General features: G+C 38.3%; 1 protein-coding gene across 10 annotated transcripts in view; it reads right to left on the reverse strand.

The window, feature by feature from the left end:
• The window catches only part of LOC119024318 (AP-3 complex subunit beta-2), a 42,415-nt gene that overhangs the window by 18,836 nt on the left and 4,623 nt on the right, over positions 1–18,956 (reverse strand). For 6 of the 10 annotated variants that reach the window (XM_037106988.1, XM_037106987.1, XM_037106992.1 and 3 more), the window contains exons 2-13: positions 8,414–8,489; positions 7,867–7,941; positions 7,445–7,540; positions 6,310–6,470; positions 5,741–5,807; positions 5,196–5,378; positions 4,403–4,600; positions 2,761–2,858; positions 1,204–1,258; positions 1,031–1,102; positions 560–622; positions 331–463 (exon numbers count right to left, since the gene is read on the reverse strand). In XM_037106988.1, the coding sequence (XP_036962883.1) occupies positions 331–463; positions 560–622; positions 1,031–1,102; positions 1,204–1,258; positions 2,761–2,858; positions 4,403–4,600; positions 5,196–5,378; positions 5,741–5,807; positions 6,310–6,470; positions 7,445–7,540; positions 7,867–7,941; positions 8,414–8,489 (1,277 nt within the window). Of the gene's footprint in view, positions 1–330; positions 464–559; positions 623–1,030; positions 1,103–1,203; positions 1,259–2,760; positions 2,859–4,402; positions 4,601–5,195; positions 5,379–5,740; positions 5,808–6,309; positions 6,471–7,444; positions 7,541–7,866; positions 7,942–8,413; positions 8,490–15,225; positions 16,295–18,956 lie in introns of those variants that run through there. The other 4 variants (XM_037106985.1, XM_037106982.1, XM_037106984.1 and 1 more) reach the window with 3 other exon arrangements.

An 18,956-nucleotide genomic window follows, 5' to 3' on the forward strand; every position in this document is an offset into this window, starting at 1 on the left:
AATATGAATTCCATCTAAATTGAGTCCCATTAAGTTAAGTTAGTCACTAAGTGTTTCCAAATTATTTTTGCTGCTGCTGTTGAGAAGACAACCAGGTTGTTTATGTATTCCTTAGGGTAGCAACTTACAAAAACACTGTCAAAACATGAATTTGTTTACTCAGTTGGACTATAATGGAGACGTGAAAGCATATAGAAATGGTGCCAGGCTGTAAATTATAATTTGACCTGGCAGTCAAAACCTCCAGCTGCAGCAATTTATTCTTCAATGGCATTTACTGCAATGTGTGTCACATAAACAGCATCTAGAGTACCACGTAGAAAGACTTACCATCTCGGTTGGACAGCAGCTGCACAAGGCCATTTAGACATGTGTCCCTCACCTCTCCAATGTTGGTGGCACAACGGCCGATGGCTTGGATTGTGGCAGCCACAAAGTCTTTATCCATGCTTTTAATGTATGTCTGCCGGAAAAAAAAATACTCGTTAAGACAAGCACTATAAGAAAAAGGCTGCTTTCTAGGCTCGGTGAATCCCTCCTTGTGGAGGTTCAACCGTACCTGAAACTCTCTGAGAATGGTGGAGATGTTTGTCTCATTGGCCAGATTGGTGAGGACCTCCAGCTGCAAAACACAAAAAAGAAAATGACCATTTTGAAGACTGCAAACTTAAATTACAAGACTCTAATAACTGTAACTACTGTGTAGCTTTTTCCTGTAGCATTTTTCACATACTGAAAGGCTTCTGCCAAAGTCTGTGCTTTCACATTTAAAATCATATTTTTATCTATATGTCTATATTTCATAAACTGCTTCTCTGATTCATGGTAATTTGGAACAGTAAGATAACATCTCTGTTCAACAAAAAACTCACTAGTTTATGGTTTGATGTATATAAGCTGGTACAAATGATTGAGAGCAAATGCAGCTGATACACCATATGTTACATTACCAGGCCTCGGAGTTGAGAGAAGTAACAGTCTTTTTATAGAGAAAAGCAAAGCAGCACAATAGAACAGAATATAAAATAACCTTAAGGACTTTGATCTGGGTTGGGTCTGTAGACCGGATGTAGAAACTCTTCAGGTAGGGTTCAAACATCCCCTGTGAAGCATAAGGACAGGAAGAGTAGTAAAAATCTCAGTGAATCTGCAGCTACATCAGCAAAAAAATAAAAATAAAAAATACCATCAGGTGCAGCTCACCCTTCTCTTGATCGTCATTGTTGCCACGTTCTGAAGAACAACATACTGAACTTCACTGGATGAAGAAACAGAAACAAAAGAGACTGATGATGAAGAAGAGTAGGATAGAAAAAGATGTATTTAATAAAGTGTCAATCCTATTTCATCTCTAGTCTGAGACATCCTGTGGCCATACTGATGGTCTCCTCACAACAGTGGCAACATTTACATGAATATTTAGAAGAACGAACACCACACTCAATGGACTCACACATCTGAGCACTAAACAATTATAATCTAGTTAGTAATACAACATGTTTTTGGGTGTCCGAAAATAGTTACAAGTATGTAACATTCTTTCATTAAAATACTGCAGAAGTACTAACCTAAGACCAATTCATATTATTATTATTTTTTATTTTTTAATCTTTATCATTTGATTATCTATCATTTTTATCATGTATTAGTTCTGTTGCACTGTTTGTTATGTACTATGTTGTTGTCTATTTTTTTTTCAGAAATCATGTATTTAAATCAAATTATCTTATTTATTTAGTTCTTTTTAATGTTTACAAATCCTTTACTACTCATATATGCACCCAGGGGATATTGCTATCCCTCCTTGTTGTATTGTTTAATAAATTCTATAGAGAATACAATAATAATGTAAGGTTTTCCCATTGCTTTCCATTCTGCAAAATGCATTATACAAATCATGCCTACAGAATTTCCTGAGTCAAAAAAGGCAAACTGTTATTGCCAGCGTGAGGAGGGTTGACAAAATATAGCCGCAACTTTGTGTAGCTTTGCATCTGCTTTTGTTTGTAAACAGTCTCTCACACAAATAAGGCCAATAATGTTTCTTAGAACACTTGAGTACCTTTCTTTCACAACATCAAAGCATTATTCATCGTAGTATTAAACCGTAGTGGTAATAATTACAGCTGAAACACCACTAACTCCATACACATAATTAAGTCTAGTGAAACATTGCCCAGCACAATGGACTTAAGACGAATCCCCCACAGAGAGATGCTGCTGTTTGGTCGCTGCTGAATGATGATCCCATTACAACACACCCAGAGCCACAGGAGCACTTGTTCAATAAGAAGCTGACAGTCTGCACGACTTACAGCCAAGAGGCCACTTATGTGCCATCATCACTCCTTATGGTTTATGCTTTCATGTTTACTTCAGTCTCACTGAGCTCCCTCTTTAATTTCACTTCCTGCTTCAGGGCAGCAGAGATTTATTTTACTACCCTCACTTGTCTTTTTGTTTTACTGCTTTCCACTTTAGTGAGTTTCATGGTCATTATAGCTTTCTCTCCTCACATTCTGCTGTGTGTTCTCATTCTTTATTTTGCGGCATTTGGACTTGTTTTTTGTCTATTTTCAAGTGAGACTCATAAACGCAGAACTCTTTCTTTCAACCCTCTCAGCCACAATAATGCTGTGAGATGGCTCATACTACTGGCTTGACTTCTCTATGATTAATTTTGGACTATGCTGCTGCCAAAACTATGGTATAGTAATTTGAATGGACAATTGATTTCAAATTATAAATGGTAATGCTCACCTGTGGCTCCTGAGGAGACGGACCAAGGCCTTGGCAATCACCCCGACCTCCGCTTTAGGGGCAAGATGGAAATACAGCTGAGCCACAGCCATCACCACCTGGAATGAGAAAACACAGAAAAGGAAATCATCACCAGTGATACAATCACACCACATATAATACAGTGAAAACAAATATGTGCTATATTTTTCCTCTGGGCTTCGTGTTCAAAACTTTGTTCTCCATGAAAATTCAAAGCAAAGGTCTATTACCAATGCATCACTGCTTTAAACTGCTTTATGTTGAAAATGCCAGATTTATTGTGTTGAATATGCATGAAATATTAAAGCAAATACCTCCAAAGTATCAAATTGTTTTATTTTTTGGTGAAATCTCACATCCTGTTTCAGAAACTTTGCCTTTAGAGGAGCCATCAGGACGACTGTAAGGTTGTGATGTCAGACTTATACAGTCATGCCACAGTATGGGAATGGATGCAAAAACACTTGCAGAACTGAGGCGGAAACATGGTGTGTGACGCCTGCTATGGTGTGCGATCAGGGAGTAGTATTCTTTTCAGGAAGGGGGCCTTAAAGAGACAGTAGCATTCACGCAGAAGGTGAATAGAGGTGCTACAGAGAACAATAATGGGTCTTTTAGAACATTGAACCATGTGAACATTTTCTCGAGGACAACACATAAACTCCTTGGCGAAGATAATTACACAAGGCAACATTAAGTAGGAATTGGCGTTTTGTGTGACACCACTGTAAATACAAATCCCAGGTTTCTGTAACAATATATTCAGAAGAACTGTCAGATGATTTAACGACCTAACAGCAGCTACAATAGGCAGCAATTAGCAGTTACTTTACCAACAAGTAAAGCTATCTGTCTCTTTAAAGGCAGCACAGCTGGAAGACACCAGGGCGCAAACCAGACAACGTTTTCTCAAGAGAATATGATTCCATGTCACCTGTACAATTTCTGGGGTGTAGTTTAGTGTCGTGAAGTGTAACACACCTTTCACCAGGAGGTCCTACCTGCCACCCAAGTAACATAGTTAAAATATAAACAACTGGGGTGCAAGTAGGACTGACAAAGACACTACTCATTATTACGAGACAGTGTACTATCAAAATGATCAAGTTGTTAATTTAAACTAACATTGTTTCATAATGTTGCTTTAATAGGTGCAAACATCAAGCAGCAGAAACCACATTCAAGACAGGGATATAATTGTGTTGCTTGATGAACAGCAGGGTTAATCTTAAACCACCCTGAAGCAGCCAGCTCGACTACAGCAGCACAAAGGCAGAAGAATGTGTGATGGTTGAATTTCATCCAACATAATACAAAACGGGCCTTCCAAGGTGACCATAGCAGCACTAATGTGGTGTGATGATTTATTAATTTCCTCCGGGAAATTATCACTTCAGGTCAGCTCTGATTAAGCATCTTGCTCGGAGACACTTCAGTTGGACGGATGCTTGTTAATAAGAACTTAATTACCCACAACACCAACCTGCTACTCAACACTGAGGAAAAAAGTCGACTTTAAATCTCTGCAGTGGAAACAGACTTAAAAGGAGAGTTAATGTGCTGAGCTGTCTTATACTAATGTAATGTGTGTGAGTATCATTTAAAGGAGAATTGGTCTCACAGCTGCGTTGCGGCTCTGGAGGAGCGGCTTAGTGTTCCTCAGCAGCAGCCGGTGGTCTGGATCCATCACATACGGCTTCCTCTTGGCCATGGCAGGAGCCTCAGCCTTCTTTTCTTTCTCCTCCTCATCCTCGTCCTCATCTTCATCTGAGCCATAGAAAGTCCTATCCCCTCCGCTCCCCTCCTCCAACAGGGACTCCTGCAGAGATGATGTTGATTAAATAAACGTCTTAAAAGTCTCTAGAATTCACCAGATGGTAATTTGCTTCTAAATATCTTTGTTAAAAAGCAGAAATGCTGTGTATGAGAAATATTATCATCAGACCTCCTTGTGTTAAATGCAAAATGGCTATAGCAATTTTTAACCACATGCACTGAAAATGACCACAATAACAATGTTCAAACCAGCAGGAAAAATGGCTTTTTGTTGCTGGTTCCATATGAGAAAATAACAGGTGGGTCTGAAAAAAAAATCACCAAGTTGGCAACACTCAAAGAGGAAAATAATGACAGGATGGTTTCAATTTGTACCTCTGCAGAGTCACAATAGCAAGAATGGAAGAAAAAAATAATTCAACAAAATAATAGTTGCATCAATGTAAAAACTGTACCTAAACAGTTTTGTTGCACAGTAATCTCCAAAAACCTATTGCTAGTTAACACTGGCAAGCTAAGAAGCCTGACACAAGCTTTAGCTGGAAGAACAGATTTAATTATCAACTAGTCTACAGTGTACAGAGGTTACACAGATTACTTTTTGGACTGTAAAGATTCTGTCTGTGATTTATACTTACGTTCATGTTTGGGTTGAGGAACTGGGTCCTGGCATAGCGGGTCAGCATGTTGATTATGACAACCTGTCCCCACTCCTCCACGTCAATCAGGAGGTTACACAACTTCCTGTAGTTCTTGTGGATCAGGTCGATGCGCTCCGGACACACCTCCTCAAAAGCCATGACAACGCTTCCTGCCACCAACTGCAACACAATTTCAATCACACAACAGGTGGTGATGTTATGATAAAGATCTTTAATATCTCAGCGTAAACATTATCTATGAGAATTACTGTCAAGTCATTATGAGTCATACTTAAATTAAATCAAAAATTACATTACAAGTTAAACAATAAACCTCAAAATGGTGACTTGATTCTAAAGCCTTTTCTGGTATATTTTGGTTGGAAAAACTGCATTGTGAGGAGGGAGACTAGTTAAACAAATGATACAAATGAAACAACTGAGGCGATGAGTGCAGTCTGGTTCTATGTACTGAAGTTAATTCCAATTTCTTTGCACTCAGTGTTTTTTTCAAATAATGGATCAGTAGTGCAAAAACCCACCGTGGTTTTGTCAGCGAGGAGTTTCTCTATGACTTCAATCAGTTGGTCTTTCTGTTCTGGATCCAAACTGAGAGCAAAGAAGAATAAAACATGAAAAGAGAAATGTTGGAGAAAAGACTTCGAAATCTATCTCACATTTAAAACAAATGGATTTTATTGTCAGAGCAGTAATGAATTTCTGGAGAATGTGCCTTTTACTACGACAATGGGCTTCAAAAAAGAAAAGTCACACACTATGTTTTATTATAGATATTTCAAGATGTAAGACATGAGGACACAGTCTACATTTTCATGAGAAAAAGGTCTTTAATTTAAATAAGAGTAAGTAATAACAGCATTTGATCTTATTCAAGTGGTTCTCACACTGGGGATAAGGACTCTGCAAAGTGAATATTAAATTCTCAAAAAAAAAAAAAAATTCTAACTTACAAATGCATAATTCATGCTTCTTTTAATCATTGTTATATAAGCCTCAGTTTGAGCAGTTATATCTGGAACTAGTGGGCATCTTTACATAAGGACTTATAAATAGGAAGTGAAAAAGTACTAAACAGTTCTCAGTAAATCACCTGTAAAGTTTGGGGATTGCATGAGCAGCTGTCTTCCTGACATAAGGAGACATATCCGAAGCAGCCTCTTTGATGGCCAACATCATTATGGGGACGATGATCGTGACTCGGATGCTAGAGAGAACTCGCAGGGCGCTGGCTCTGATCAGCTGGTTTGGATCCTGCAATAGAACAGAGAAAGAATTTCATGAGTAAATATTTCTGCTTCTTGGTTGACAATGTTCATGTGACTGACTGATGTGGCTCAATCCAAAATGTGAATAATGAGATTAGACTATAAAACTCTACAGCTGGCTAGCACCAACAGAGATAATGTCATATTTGAACCTGTTTAAATCCTGGTTTAGCTTTACAACAAGCCTCAAAACTGACCTGAAATTACATTTAAACCTTTTTTAAACCACGCTTTACTTTCAATTTAATTCTATTGTATCAAAACTTTAAACTCGTATTTAATGTTTACCAAGTTCATCATCTTACTTTATCCTATTAGCATGCTAAATAGCACTAAACACAGCATGATGAGGATGTAGCTGGTTCTACAGGTATTTGGTCATAAATTATTGGACAAATTAAAATATTGATCAGATGATGACACAACACAAAAAGTCAAGAGGTTCAAGTTAGAATTTATGGAACAAGTTTAACGTCAATCCTCCTAGTTGTCAAGATATTACACTCAATAATAGGTCATAAAGGTCTAGAGAAAATCTTAGGAGAATCTTGATGTTTGTAGAATCCATCTTCTCAGTGCCATGACTGTCTGCACACTTTCTCCAATAGTTGTTGAGATACTTTACTTAAGCAGCCAAGAAAATAAAAGCAATGATAGCAAGGAAAATTAAATTAAGGCTCAAACTTATGCACATTTAAGGGCATGGCCATTTGGAGTGCAGTCTCTTCAGAAACGTATATGTGACATCACAGAGACAACAGCCATGTTTTATAAAGTCTATGGTCCGGATCAAAGAACCATAGAACTAAAACAGCTATAAGCATAGGTTAAAGAATACAGTAAATCTTTATTTTCAGATTTTTATTATAATGTTTGAACCCCGATTTTGATTACTATTTTTCTTTTTGTTGTCAGAAAGGTCAGAATCTAAGGAATTGACACTCATAGAAGATGCTGTACCTTCAGCCCTCGCTGAAACGTGGAAATGGAGAGCAGAGCAAGATCCTGCTGCTCCTCAGCGTAACGCACCAAGTAGACATAGACCAGCTTCTTGACCTGAAGGGAGGAATAATGAGAGCAAAACATACCGATGAAAAAACAGACTGAATCCAAATAATGTAGATTACTTCAATTATTTTCACTGAGATAAATCTAAAACGAAGTGATAAAGTAAGTGATAAAAACCCTCAAAAGAAAAGAGGGAAAATTGTAATTTTGCTCAAGTGAGATAAAGCCAAACCCCTCTGGACTTTTAAAATGTGATAAGATCGTGCATAAATTACAAGCAAGCAAAATTAAAAAAAAGAAGCGTTAACGCAGTAAACCACATAAAACCACACAAACTGAAGAAAAGCAACATGAACGCTGGGTTCAGTACAAACCTCTATGTTTTTACAGGCCACGTTTTTCACCACAGCAGGGAAGAGATCTGATGCATTTTTACCTCGGGCTATCATCTGCAGAGAAAACACAAATATCAGCAATCACGATTTGATAAGGTGACACTAGCAATGAGTTTCACACATTTTAAGAGTAGGTAGAACTTTTTTAAGTTCATTCCAGCCAATGCTTCACCTTCCCTTTCATTTCCTATGTCCTGCAGATACGATGAATGAAGCGATGTATGTGGAACTTCAGAAAGAAGATTCTCACACAGATTGTCAATATTTAACAGCCAACTGCTCTACAGATTTAGTCTATTACAGTTCCAGTTTGTATGTGACCTGCATCTTTCATGGCAGCATTTTTAAATGGAGACATTAGCTATCAACATTTTGAAATCAGGTTTGATACAGAGAAGATTTGGGTCTTTGAAGTTGTCTGAATTCATCTAAAATGATGCAAGTTGTGTCATTCTGGGCCTTTGTCCTTCACTTAGCATACCTGCTGATCAGTTGCATCCCAAAAGTAAACATTATTTATACTCACAGCCACGATCCGCTTCATTGCCTCCAACTTCAGAGAGTCTTTGTTGCTGTCCAGCATCTCCTTCAAGTCATCATGTCTGAGGGAGGAAAATACCGAACATTAGTTCACAGCTTGGTAGTTTGTTTTGCTTCTTTCTCAGCAGACAGGAACAAGCAAAAGACTGTGATTACTGAGGCCACAAACATGAAATGCAGGCCTGTTTACAATTTCCATTCAACAGTCAAATTTTATCAAAGTCTGCAAGTATGACCCAGAAATTATTCTCTTTGAAGTCAGAAACCAGTTTGCAAAATATGGAAACCTTTGAAACTGCAGCTCATATAACGGATGGTAATTGGAGAGTGGCACAATCCCTAAAAAACATGTTGACATCTCAGAGAAATGAGATATTTTAGCAGATATGGTTTGACCCAGATGCAGCAGGTAGGTATATTGCTATCATACATACAATGGATTACGTACCTTGATAATCAAACATAATGGACACAAAGATTCCAGTGCTGAGATGATCAGTTTATTGACAGAGAATAAACTACCAACTAATTTGTTTATAAATTAATAGTTGAAATCAATAGTTTTCTCTTTTGATTTTATATTATTACCTCCACCAAGGAGGTTATGTGTCTGTCTGACTGTTGGTTTGTCAGCAGGACTAACATAAAAACTCTTGAACAGAGTTCCACAAAACTTGGACAGAGGATGGGTTAAAGGGACTGATCCAGGATTAACTTACTCACTTTCTATAACATTGTGAGATTGATAATTTTCACTAATTTCTCAGTAATCTAGCAGATTTAAATATGTTTGGGGTTTTTTCATATGATACTGGATTAGGCTGATCTGTTGCTTCCCTTGTCTTATGAGATGTTACAATTGAATATCATTTTGACTGAAAATCACCTTGAGCTTTAGGATAATCATGATCGATATGTCTCTTGATATTTTGAAATCTCCTGAAAATCACGTCATAAATACAAAGACTCAAAGACAAAATTAATGCATAATTTTTGACCAATTACTTCCATTTCCAAATCATGACAGTACTGCAGGGATGACTGGTACATTAACCTACTTTATAAACATCAGTAATGTGGATGTAAGGACAACTTGGATACAGGTAAGTATGAGAACAAGTAGAACAGTCTACACTTACTGCATTGTAATGCAGTCTTTGAAACCAGGAAAGACTTAAACCATATCCTGATATAACCATATCCAAAATTGAAGCCGATATATGTAGTCTCATATCATAGTACCAATACTTTATCGATATTGCCCAGGCCTGCAAGACAGACCTCTGTTACCCAACATGTTATGCTGCAGCCATGTTCATCTGTCCCCCCTGTTAGAGATGATGGGAACAGAGCTCACAGCGAGCTCACACATGTGAGGAAGGATCCTTGCTTGAGTGGATCTAAGCTGACATCTCCACCCAGCTGCAATACAAACTCACCCATACACAACATGGCCAGTTTGAACAAACCTGCAAATAGCAGCGGTTAGTCAGAGTGCAGACAGGATCACTGCGACAGCTGCCAAGATAAGGCGACAGCCTAACTGAATGTTGAAAAATACTGATCGATGACATTTCCAAACAAACAATTAGATCACCATATCCATGAAAACTGGTTCATGTAAAGAATGATAAGATAAAAAAAAAAAAACCTCTCAAATCGGCAATGTGAAGCACCTGTGTTTTCTAGCTTGCATTCATAAAAAAACTTTACTCAAAACTATTAAAAGGGAAGAATTCTCTGACTGAAGGAGTCAAAGATTAAACTTATCATTTGGACGTGTAGGAGTTAAAGGCGGGGTTTGTATTGTGGTGGGTGGGGTGACGAATTAGCCACAGAGCTGCACATTTCCTCCAACTAGTTTCCAAGGCAACAAAGGATGCAATAAAATGAATCTAAGTGATTTCCTGCCTTCCTGCAGAGCCATCTGACAGTGTTCCACAGGGGACTGAAGGTCTGCGGTGCTGAGCTGTGGAAACACAGAGGATCTACTCCAGGGACTGATTTATGCCTCTCACATTGCTAACATAACAGGTGTTACTCAGTGGATACAATGCCTTTCAGGCACTGTGTCATCTCATGCATATATGTAAATACTCCTATTACTGGAGAGGTTTTGATTTAGTCCTGTTTGTATGTTTTTCTGTTTATTAGCCGCACAAACAACTAAACAAATTTCAGTAGTGGAAGAGAAGATTTATTTTGAAAACAACGCTATAATTAGGTGCTGTAGTGCTGCAGGGAGGCACAGGTCTACAAATCTTGTTCTCCAGATGTCTGTTTGGTACAGACCCAAACAAACGTCAGAGCATCATGTTATCAATATTTTTTTTCCCCATAAAATCAAAAACGGTGATGCAATAATGATCATTCCTACTAATCGTGAACCATATCGTAATCGTTGTATCTGTTGAAACATGAAGTGAAGTCCTCATTGGAACCTATTTTAACTTTTTGACTCTGCTGTGCTACATTCAGCGAATACCACACACACACACACACACTTCAAACAGACTCAAACCAACACTACAAACGACTTTCCAAACTATTTGATCCAAGAAGTTTTACATCATTCCTCTGTATGAGTGGGAGGCTGTTTGGGTGTACTATATATTTCATCTGTTTTAGTTGTGTGACAGCACTGAAAGGAGGCCTTAAAGTCTGTGAGGAGGTGGCCGCTGCAGAACACATCTGATTTAACACAGCTCTGCCTCGAGTTTAATGTGTGTGTGTTTCTGTGTGCTAAGCAAGATTTCTGCTTTCGTCTCTTTCAAGCATCAAAGTGTTAATAATTTCATTGCATGAATAATATAGTTCACACACTGTCACACACTTCAAAACCTTAATTCATCAAAGAGTGTCAAATTAAAACCTGACAGTATCTATAAAATGGTGTTTGTGACAGATTATTTTTGGATGTGAAGCGTGAACTGACGCTGGTTTCCTGGTTATGTGACTAGGTTATATGTGACTGCTTCCCAAAACAAATTAAAAAATAAACTCTGAGAAAATGCAAAGAAAAACTGCCCAAAGCCCTGAAAGCCCAGACAGGAGGATGAGTAAGACTAATGCTGATATCCAGCAGAAAATGATGGTTCCACTGGCTCATTTCTCCCCATGAAATCATGATGATGCGTTGCGGCCTCTGGCCGAGACTCAAGAGAGGTGAATATTTCCATCAACTATTTTATTGCAATGAAACCTCCTACATCTATTGTCTTACATGTTAACTTCAAAAAGTAATATCTTAGTGACAAAAACATAAAGACAAACTATTAAAATAAAAGTGTAATGCAAAACACCTGAACAAACATTTAGAGTTGACAAAGCTTATATTTCTATGGGGATTCTGGGGGATCTGTGTTTTTTTTCTTACCGATGAAAAACCAGCCACATGAAGATAATGTAATAGAGACAATGGAATTATCTTCCATGGACTGACAACAATTTAGCTAATCTCTACAGACAGATGTGGTACCTGCATATGACTACAGAAACATTTTTAAAAGCAGTGTCATCAGATGATAGCTGATGGACTCTGAAATTACATTTTAGTCAATTCTTTAACCTGCATGCAACCAAAGTCCAATCAAATGTGATAGGTCAAGACTACAAACAGACTACAATCTTGACTTGCATTTACAGCAATGCATAGTATCCATATTCTGGTTTCAACTAACAATCATTTTTTATTATCACCTAGATTATCTGATTAGTTTCTGGGTCTACACAATGTCAGAAAATGCTGAAAAATGTGTTTCCTAAAGCCGAGGATAACATCCTCAAATATCTTAGTTTTCACCCCAAAACATTCACATCTAAGAAATTGGAATCTGAGAAATGTTTTTTTCTTTTGATTTATTCTTTTTTTAACAAATAGCTAGGGATTATTAGTTGTGAACCAGTTGACATAGTTTTGTTTAAACAAACAACAACAACTATGAATGTACCTTGTAACCTAATTGCAGCTCTAGTCTCCAGCCATTTGTGAAGCACAGTTGTGATTTGACTGACTGACAGACAATTAGACAGACACTGCAGTAAAAATCAACAGTAAATCACCATCAGTTGTAGGCATCACATTTTAGTGTCTGAGCTTATTTCAGGACTCACATCATTTTGCGCTAATATTCAAAAATCATACAGGTATGAATCTGATGTGAAAGAAGGAGACTTTCCTTTCTTTCCATACCCTCACTGAACCACACTGCTGCAGCATGATGTTGCTCTGACCTTGTTTTTTTCTGAGGAGGCACTCACTCTCCTTCTCTACATGTAACACCTACAGCTGAATGCAAAGAGCTCACGTCATTTATCTGGATATTAACATCAGGCATTCTAACAAAGACAGTCATTCAATAACCAAATAAATATGTGCAGTTCACAAATTGACAGCTACATTTCTTTATTTTAAAACAGGCACTTTCAGTGTTTTATCTGCCAAAATGCAGACAAACAACAGCCTTCATATGTTGTTTGGCTTGCGTCTATTAACCACCTTGATCAGCCTCACTAATTTATAAAGTGACAGGTGTTCATGTAGCTTGTTTATGTCCAATTAAAACTAGACCTACAAACATGATTACATTTGCTGTAGCAGTGGCCAAAACGTTAAACCCGTCAATGTATGATCATCTACAATTTGCAACCAATGACAAGTTACACCTGCATTATTAGTGATAGCTGTAGTGTGAATAATAGCGTCATATATGGTTGCTTAGAAGCTGAGCAAAACAAATTAAAGGAAAAGATAGTGTTTTATATGCTAAGATTCTTCTTTCCCACAGTACAACATACTTCAAAGCTGTTTCAGGAAAAAAAGGTGACAGCCTTGGATATTTCACATTCTCTCAGCTCAACTGTGATATATTCTAACGCACTATAAATGCCACCTTTGTGAATTATCTTAGAAATAAAGCTTCATCTTGAGCACTGAGAGGAAAAACGACCCTCTGGCTGGGTTTATACTTACCTGCTCATGGCCAAAGGGCCCACAGTAATTCTACACCAACAGTGGTTCTCTAATTTCTCTGGATTTTGTCCTGTCCTGCCAAACGACAGCTGAATTTACAAACAGCTCTGAATTATTTAACCTGCTACGGTACAACAGAGTACACCGACGGTCAGGTTACCTGGCATCAAAGCCAAGAGATCAGCAAGAAAGTCTTCATGGAAGCAGACGGTGTTCAATGGTACAACTTCATATGCAATGTCGTTTTGTTCAAGAACAGAGCTGTGTAAGACTGCAAGAACATTAAAACAGGACTATGAAAATGTATTTGCATGAATCAGAGGAAAGTGGGAGATTAAAAAGTTGCAGCTTGCATTTATAAGCAGCTGTTTTACATAAGCTGACTCTTTCAGCAGACTTTGAAAGTTTCTTGTTTTTTCTTGGTGACAGATGTGCCAGCCAGAACTGTACTTCAGTAAGGCTCTCATCCTGAGGTATGACTCGATAAATCCAGAAGAGGAATAACATTGCTCTTAAAGCAAATGCTAGCACAACTTTTGATGTTCTTCAAAATGGTTTGAAGTCGAATCAATTAAAGAATATAACAGCTCCTACCATGGATTTCTACATTTTTTAAGAAAGCTTTACTGGTACTCATCTTCCTGATGTAATCTGTTTAACAAGTCTATTCGATTTCCTTTCTGACTTCAGCCTCTTCAAGGCTTCATCAGAGGTCTAATACCAAAGGTTCAAATGTTTTTTTTACTTCGATCCATAAAAATGAGGCAGTGTCTCTAAAGTCTGTTTCACATGTTGTACATGAGTAAGAGCTCAGAGCAGTTAGTCTGAATAATTATTTTCCATGGTGTCATACATATACTTGCTTGAAACGATTAATTAATTAAATGATTAGAAATTATCAGAAAGATAACACATTTCTGCAATAATTTAGTCATGTAGTCATTTGCAGAACATTTTCAGGTGACATCTTCTCAAATGCATTTTTATAATTGTTTAAGTGTATGTCTTTGGGTTTTGATTGGTGAAATATATTATATATTTTAATATATTCCAATAACTGTCAAAAGTTTTTATCCATGAAATATCAGTTTTAGTCATAAAACCTTGTGTTCCTTTGAACTCGCAATTGACACCTTTTTTGCTTTCACTCATCACTCTGTAAAGTAAAAACAGACTACAGTGTAATGGCTATAAAAATAAAAACATGCATGTATAAATTTTGTTCCCTGTAAACCTTGCTTTCATCTTACCATTCAGTCTGCCACCTGGTTTGATTTTTACCGCTAAAATGAAAGTTGGGTTATGGTACAAAGGAAGCTTGTGCCTATAATGAAGAGCATGTTTTCCAAGGATGCTATCCCCAGGTAATGGCTTAAAAACTTGAATAACTGTGGAAACTCTCCAATGCTAAAGAAAAAGAACCCCACTGAGAGGAAAAAGAAAGTGAAGAGAGAGAGAGTGATAGACATCGAAGTAAAACAAAAGTCAACAGGCAGGCATTCAACTGATCGGGGGCGCCCTGATGTTGTGTCAAAGTCTGCTCCCCCGCTGCTATGTGTTCCCGCTTACCACTATGATTCAAGATGGTTAAAAACCGGCATTCTTTTTACTAGATCAGTAGTTAAGAAAACCAACTTACTTATTCATACTTCCTAGGTCATATTCTTACGGCCGTATTTTGCCTTGGAAAGTAGCCATGCTGCTAGCAGTAGCTAGACTTTGCAATTCATTGTTATCTACCCTGGAAAGGAAGCAGCTACATAGAAATATAACTAAACATTAGTATGAATTGGTCAAACAGGTCTGGCTCCTCTTGATGATCCTACCGCAAAGGTTGAGTTTGGAAACTGCCGCCACCACCTCCACCACCACCTTCCTCTTGTTGTGCTCGTTCTTCATGGTCCCCACCACCGCCGCCACCGCCACCACCTCCTCCTGAACCTCCAGATCGGAGGTGGCGAAGCTCATCAGGCTGCAGGGCGCTATACCAGGAGTGCTGCCCACTGTCAGGGGTCAGCACTGGGCTCTTATCCTCCTCCTGGCCCTGGACCTGACTCTGCACCGTCTTCACGATGTTCACCGCATTCACCGGCAGCTGCAGCAGCTTCTGCATGGTGGTCATGTTTGAAACTTGGCTTGAACCAAAAGCTTGAGAGCAACCTGTAGAATTCCAGTTAGATAAATTGGGATGATGGCAGTTTACTTAAACCCACTCCTCTCTGTTAATCAGCTGGATGAGACTCCAGATCCTCCTCTGATAGGCGATGAGCAGCTTCAGATAGAGTCTGGGTTTTAAATCCTCCCCTTGAGGTAAAGTATATCCAACGTGTCCTGCATGAATGATGCAACAAACCTCTTCAGAAATGCTCCAGTGCCTGCTGAAAGACTTCTCCACGGTGGCGAGGTTGATACATTTTGCTGCCTGGGTACTGTTATCCAAATCCAGAGCCCCACTGCACTGTGGGGTTTTTTTCCCTTCTGTTACTGCTGAGTCTGTACGCGTCCAGTGAAGCAGCAGACATCAGCTGCTCAGTAAATGGATGCTCGGCAGAGAGGGGCGTGGAGTTTTATTTGTCTCTCCCCTTGCGACTCCTCCCGCTTCTCATGTGGTTCCTGCTGCTGCACCAGCCTCTCTCTGCCTCCCCGTGTGGATACAATATGTCCACATATCCTGGATCTCCAACAATGACACAGCCTCTCCCATCTTTTGCCACGTTATCACTCCCTCTCCCTCATGCTTGTCATCGTCGCTCCGCCTCTTCACATTAACGGCTGGAAATCTCGCTTCCCTCATTCACTCACTCTACGCAGCTTTCTTTATCCGCCATCGCCTGAACTCCGGCAATCCAACAACCCTTCTCTGATTCCCGACAGATGCTTTGAAATATTACTCACTCCTCTTGCTCATTATTTTGAAAAATGTCTCTGTCTTATTCAGTTTTAATATTCTATGATGTGCTTTTTTTTCTCCTCTTATATGACTCAGCTTTCTTGGCAGTGTCGTGATGAGGACAACTCTCTCTCCCCCTCTCTCTCTCTCCCTCTCCCACTCATTTCTTTTTGGCTCAAACAAAAATAACTGCCTTGAAGCGCAGTTCACATATGCTCTTCCTGTGATCTGTCACAGCTCAGTGAGGATTTGTAGAAAATTGCTCAGGATGAATAAGATGTTTGACCTGTGATATCACCAAGCAATACACCATGGGGCTGCAGAAACTAGAGTGACAAACCTATTATGAATTGTGTTCTTGCTGTAAATGGTGTAAATGCAAATGCAATGTAAATTTTTCTCCTGCAGTTACTCCATAAAGTATTTTTTGCTTGTTCAACAGACGGAGGCTCTGATCTCTTAGTTATTAATTTAGAAGGAACATGTTTTTAAGAAATATAGTCTAAATAATCACCATCTGAAAATTAAAAACATCACAGTTATTAATTAAACCTACAAAGAAGATCCAGTTCTGTAAATCTCTTATCATTCTGACTACAAAAGACTGCTGCTGCCAATTGATATTTAAAAGCATCTTTTAGATTTTCTCCTCCTCTTGTCAAAACTTTTATGTCTCAGTTTGGTGCGCTGTACAGCAGTATCATACTCTCTAATAAGAGGGAGATTATAGCAACAGAGTACCTCAAAGAGAATGTAAGAATGCATTCATGAATTAATTAACTCTGGCATGTATGTAAGTCCTGAAGCTGGATAATTCATATTCATGCCCCACAGGGACCACACTCTGCATAAGACTTTCAGCTTGTCTCTGTCATTTAAAAAAATATCCTCATTTATCCATGTGTGGGCTTTTTTCAAAGGAATACTGTGACCTTTTGGGAAAAATATGCTATTTGTTTTCATGCGGAAAGTAAAATGAGCAGATTTTACATCTGTATAATAAATGAAAGGCTACATCCCATCATCATTATTATGCTTATATAGCTTAGCATAAGGACTGGGAACAGAGGGAAACAGCTAGCCTGACTCAGTATGAAGGAAACAAAATCTGCCAACAGCTGTTTGTTTGATCCATACAAAGTCAGAAGAACAGTATAAAACATGAAGTTGAGGTTTTTAGAAAGGTATGTTTCAAACTACTTCTTGGCCAGGTGCAGTGAGTTCCTATAGTTAAGCATGAAGACCAGTAGATTGCCTGGTCAGTCACTGGTAAATTTGCACTTTGATTTTTGCAAAAATTAGCTTTGTGGACGGGCTTGAGGGTAGATTTTTCAAATCTATTTGGGATCTTAGGCCTTCTCATACTACTGGGACAAGCTGTATGGAACAAAAAGTACCAATCTACTTCAGTTACTAAGGAGAATGCTGCAGCACTGTTGTTTGTGGGCTTTGACACAGCCGACTTTGAATCTAGCATGAGTTTGAGAAGATAATTCATTGATTTGAATTTTTTGGTGAACTTATCCATACGTCAAACCTTTTGAGGGGCCAAGACACCTCAAAGAAGCAATTACAATCCACAGTCAGTGTTGCAATGTATTATCCTCATTTTGAAATCTCGTAAACTGTAGCCACACACCACACTATTTGCATCATAAAACACAATATTGCATTCAAAATTGTTATTTTTTGGCACAAGCTTCTCCTACTCCGACGAAGGATTTCTAGCATAAACTCATGTTTAATCATTTCTTTTATTTTAAATATCTCACTCAAGAAAAGCCACATGAAGTAATGTATCCAATCAACATAGCCATCTAATTGGTTGAATCACTTTTGTTTGTTTGCGTAGAGTGGGTCTGCATGTCAAAGATCTCTAAAATTCACCTGGAAAGTAGATTATGGATGCTTTCAAGATTGATCTGAAATGGCCACATCACCCGACCCTACTTCAAAACAACATGTTGTCTTCAACATGGCAAAAGATACGAAACAATTTACATAATCTGACATTTTCATAAATCAACTACGATCCAGCTAACAGATCCAACTAAATCATCAGCCAAAAAGGGCAACCATCACGTAAAATACAAAAAGATACTACTTTGACATTCACTTTGACATTTAATTTCACGACTTGAGAATTGAATGTGTTACAGATCCCTACAATAAATAACCCCCACTGAAATCTCTGTACCAAGTCAAGATTCAGTCATTCCATGTTAAAAGATGTATAGAGTAAAACTTTTAAAGTAAAACAGAAAATATATTTTAAAGAGGAGGAAATGTTTTTTTTCTCAGAGTAATAACACATAGAGCTTGAAATGGTTTCAGGACTGAAGCACCATTTCACATATAGCCATGTTTCCAAGGAGATGACAGTGCAAGTTGAGTCATCGCTTTCACCGTCATGTTTACAGACAAACCGGTTTATCTACCTTAACTGATCAAACAGTGACTTCTGCAAACAGAGACCTACATGACCACAATGCCCAGCCTACACCAGAATCAACATATAATAGCAGAATTTATTCACAGGTACTTTAAAATAAATGACTAATGTCTGCCAAACAGCCTCAATTCTAAATTCCCTCCTCCACATCCGAAGGTCACAGTTCATATCCACAGATGCCTCCTATCATCTACAGAGAAAGAGCTCTCTCTGCT

This window comes from Acanthopagrus latus, chromosome 8 (assembly GCF_904848185.1).
Source record: "Acanthopagrus latus isolate v.2019 chromosome 8, fAcaLat1.1, whole genome shotgun sequence".
NCBI lineage: Eukaryota > Metazoa > Chordata > Actinopteri > Spariformes > Sparidae > Acanthopagrus > Acanthopagrus latus.